General features: G+C 52.4%; 1 protein-coding gene across 1 annotated transcript; it reads right to left on the reverse strand.

Moving 5' to 3' along the window:
- Positions 1-497: 497 nt before the first annotated feature.
- On the reverse strand, positions 498-1,438 carry LOC114827972 (transcription factor Sox-2-like). The gene has a single exon (XM_029112426.1). The coding sequence runs from the start codon at positions 1,406-1,408 to the stop codon at positions 755-757; it is 654 nt and encodes a 217-aa protein (XP_028968259.1). The 5' UTR covers positions 1,409-1,438; the 3' UTR covers positions 498-754.
- Between the last annotated feature and the right edge of the window lie 3,040 nt (positions 1,439-4,478).

A 4,478-nucleotide genomic window follows, 5' to 3' on the forward strand; every position in this document is an offset into this window, starting at 1 on the left:
TCTCGGTTAGCCGATGATGCCGATGGTCGCGCGTCCTCCGACCTCCAACTGCGAGAGCTTCTGGACAGAAATGGAGAGACTTCGCCTTCGGGAACACCCTTCAGCGCTGCTGAGCTCTGACATCCGGAGTCGTGGCTCACAATCAGAAATCTGGATTTTTTTATTTAATATTTCATGCAACGCACCGATTTCAATCGTTCCCCGCTACGCTCTAGATACGTTGGTATGTAGGAGGGGTCTCGTTTTTCGGACTCCTCCTCGATACGTGATACAATGTACGGATTCAATGGTTACACGAATGATCACGCTGTCAACTCAAATAGGAGTGGGACAAAGAATAAAAGCATATTGTGTTTGGACAGGTAAAGTTTATTCAGTCGAATTAGTAAACATATATGTATAAGTTCGATTTCATGACAGTTCGTTCCGTTGTGATGGGCATCTCTCGTTCCGGGAATTACACAATAAATAAAATGCCAGAATCTCCAGCAGTTGCTAACGATTCGATTACCTATATGTGTGTTGGTAGAAATAATAGTTGAACCTCTAAATTAACTTCTATTCGCACAGCTGCATTGCATTCCTCTAGGACTTCGGGCTCTTTCTGAGTGAGTGTCTAAATGAATTCGAATAGCGCAACGCTCAGACTTTCGCTCTCAACGCAGACAGGGAACCGGGTCGTATTGCGCACTTTAGGAAGCAACCCTTATTGCTATAAGTGAAGTAAACGTTAAAAATCTAACAAACTCTTCGTCTAGGAGGAATACTCGTAGCTGTTAGAATAGCCGGAATAAGGTAGGTAACCCATCGACGGGTACGATCCCACCATCGGATTCACAGACTGCGCGTACAGCGAGTACAGTGAGTCCTTGAAAGGTTTCTGGCCCTCCTGGCTATTTGACGCCGGAGGAGGCGAAAGCGAAGATTCCTTCGGTAGATCATCACACGACGAGTACGCGGATTCGGGAGAGCGGACCGGTTGCGGGGACGAGTTGCTCAGCTGGCTTCCGATGTAGTTCATATACGGAAGAGCAAATGGATTGTAGGAACTCATCTGTGACATGACTTCCGGCTTCATTTCGTTCGCATTGGGGAAACCCGGTTGATTATTATTGTTGTTGTGGTGGTGGTTGTTGTTGTTGTTGATGAGATCTCCGGCGACAGCTGAGGACATGACAGGCGTCGCGGGTTTCGGTTTGCGCCGAGGACGGTATTTGTACTCGGGATGATCTCGCATGTGCTGTTCGCGGAGCCGTTTGGCTTCGTCGATGAAAGGTCGCTTCTGCTCCTCGGTGAGACCCTTCCACTCCGAGCCGAGGCGTCGGGAAATTTCGCTGTTGTGCATCTTCGGGTTGTCGAGAGCAATTTTCCTCCTCTGAGCTCGAGACCACACCATGAAAGCGTTCATGGGACGACGGATGTGATCGGGTCCTCGTCTGGAGGAGCCCACGAACTGGCTCGACAGTGTCGGGCGGGCGCCTTCTCCCGGAGAGGGCATGGCAGCGCTGTCTTCGGGACCGTCGTACTCTGGAGATCCGATGGATTCTTCGGTGGGCACTGGTACGGGAGCCGAGGTACCCATGAAGGTCTCAGGGCTTTGATTGACTTGATCCAGAGTCGGAACGGCGTTGTTGGCAAACATCGAGTGCACGGGAACGTGTTGGCCAGTGGTCTGGGAACTCTGAAGATTCGATTGAGCCGCGGATTGCTGGTTGGCCACGGCGGCTTGAAACTGTTGGAATTGGGACTGATAACCTCCCATCTGGGAGCTCATCTGACCCATGAAACCCATGGGCATCGACCCCACCAGCCCCATGGGCATCTGCATCCTTGCCATCATCATGCTGGTCGGACTCGGGTTCGATTTAGAGCACTTCACTTGGAGTCTAGTGTTCCGAGTGGAAAACCGTCTAGTTGTGAAGGTCCGAGTCCGGCGACTCGCAATAAAAGAGAACTGCCTCCTCACCCAGAAAGGCACCTCGAAATCCTAGGTGGGGCCGGCGGCCTGTGACGTCAGTAGCGAGCTCCTCCTCTTTTTCGTGTTCGGCCCAGGTACTCTAGCGACGAACTCGCGCCGAGTTCTCTCTGACTGACTTGGGAGCGCGGAGTTTTGGCGCATTGTATGATCTACAGACATGCATTTTGAGAGCAGTGTGCTTCATTCTATTCCTTGGCTATTTTCTCTATTGTAGGATATTGTATAGAACCTAACGGGATTTGTGCGGATATTTTTGTACATTTCCCAGTCGCGTGCCGAATACAAAAGAGGAAACAACCTGTTGCACTGACCTTCGAGCTTTCGGCTGCATTATACGATCTTTTGCACTTTTCGTGACGGGGAAAGTATATGGACATACAGTTCCGATTTTCAGCCTCGAAACCTATCGCGAGTAGGGCTCGGGGTGCTCCGAGGAGCGGAGGCAATCTCTGGGAGTTCGGAGAGCTCCCAGATCCGGCGCGGGAACACGGTGCCCGCCGTTCCCTCCCGGCGCTCGGGAGAGTCGGTCGTCGACTACGTGTTCGGCGTGCGGTGGGGCGGGACCGTGAGACGAGCGAACAGAGAGCTACTTCGTTGTGAGCTCACGTTGTGCGAAAACAGCCGTGGAATCGTCGTCATCGGCTCCGGTCAAGACGTCCATCGCAAAAGGATTTGCTTGTTAGTCTCAGAGAGAAGTTGCATGAAATTGCAAGACATAAACAGCGTTTGTTTATGAGAGTGATTGCCACCCCTCACGGCATGCGTAGTGTTGTGAGAAGGGCGTTGCAGACCGAGCCTCTGCCGAAGTTCGTATATTCTTGCAGATACGCTGACATATATACAACGTCCTAAATTCACTCCGAGCGTCTCTCTGGCTTCCCTCGTGGGAGTTCAGAGCTGTCCGTTCGCCTTTGCCTAGTATGCTTCGTTTCTCAGTTCCTTGGACTAGATGGCTGACTGGCTTCGTCTCAAGATTGAAAAGAGGCCGATGGATTGACCTGCTTTGTACGCTCGCGCTGACATCCACCAGTACCTGTGCATTGTATGAGAGGCTCCTTTGGTCCAGCGAAGACTCAGGTTGGGCCGGCCGGTCGCTCCGTCGGTCCGGTCTTCGGGGCAGCTCGCCAGAAGGTCACCTTCGGACTGGCCATAACGACAACGCCGGCATCGACATTCACGATGAAATTAGAGCGGGTGCGCGGAAGTTTAAGCAGATGCCGCTGGTCTCCGGCTCGTACATCGAACGATGATTGACTCTCAGCGGGGCCTTTTACGCAACGTTCCCCGAGCGTTATGGCCTCCGATCATTAGGACTTGGCGCTACCGCGGCCTGGGCCGACGGGTACGGGAACCTCGACTCCGACATATACTCGTGAAGTCGCAGACACCGATCCCGGACGAGGAGTCCTGCGACTTCGTCGGAGATGATGCAAGTTCGCAATCCACCCGTGGGTTTTCAGCGTCGCGCGCCATTGGAAGCCCGTGGATCTTGAGCTTTGAGATTGAGAACCTCGAGATCTCGAGCTTCGAGATCGAAATTCGAGGATCTCGAGCCTCGAACGTAGCGAACAGGTTGAGCGGCGGCCCTCCATTCCAATGTCCTAACGAGAGTATGGAGACGTAAGTTAGAGAAAAAAAACGTGTCATCTCGGTCATTGAAGAATCTTGTCAGGAAAGAATTCTTCACAGCGGTGTATCGGACGCTTTCTACGAATCGAGCGAATACCTCTCGCTGTGTCCACGCGAGACCCAGCAGGACATACTGTCGTAAAGCGCGCGGCATTGAAGCACGTTTCGGTCGTTGACGGAGCTACGACCCAAAGGGAAGGGGTAACAGAATTAAGAGTCTCAGCCCCTTTCTTGACTTCCGAATGATACCCTCAGAACCAAAATTCGTACATGCTCTGCCGCAGCACCTCAGCGTCTCGTGGACGTCATCGATCAAAAGTCAGCCCCGGAGAATCGGCGTGCATTCTTGATTTGCTCACGCTGCAAAAACGACTGTCGCAAATTAACCCTGATCTCGAATATGGGATACGCAAGGTCGACGAGCGCTCGAATCGAGAGACCACAATTTTCTCCGTTGCCCGTAAGGTTTTCATCCCGAGAACAAAGCACAGGTGGCCGGTCGAGCTCACATTTGACGACTCCTCGAATCCAAGAATGATTTCTTGGCCCGCCTTGGTTTTCCCGTAACTGTTGCGGCGACCCGCAGTCTCGCGAGGAAGCGTTTCTACCGAATTTGATTGGCCTTCTCTTCATCACCGTTAGTATCAGCCAGCATGTGATCGTGCAGTTTCACTCGACAGCCCAATACCTGCTGATATTCGGCGGACATGTGTTCCATGATGCCCCGAGACTAAGGAACTTTCCCTCATACAAATGAATGAGTATCCTCAGACTGTTCCGGTTGCCGACGAGCTTCTTCCCCGATACCATGAGCCGTGGAAAACGCGAGTCGGGCCGGATGGACTCTGAGTTGGACTGAAGGCTGCAAACC

This window comes from Galendromus occidentalis, unplaced genomic scaffold (genome assembly GCF_000255335.2).
Source record: "Galendromus occidentalis unplaced genomic scaffold, Mocc_1.1 scf7180000075629, whole genome shotgun sequence".
NCBI lineage: Eukaryota > Metazoa > Arthropoda > Arachnida > Mesostigmata > Phytoseiidae > Galendromus > Galendromus occidentalis.

Coding starts and splice junctions, on each gene's coding strand:
- LOC114827972 (XM_029112426.1), bottom strand. CDS start 1,408: ATGAACGCTTTCATGGTGTGGTCTCGAGCTCAGAGGAGGAAAATTGCT.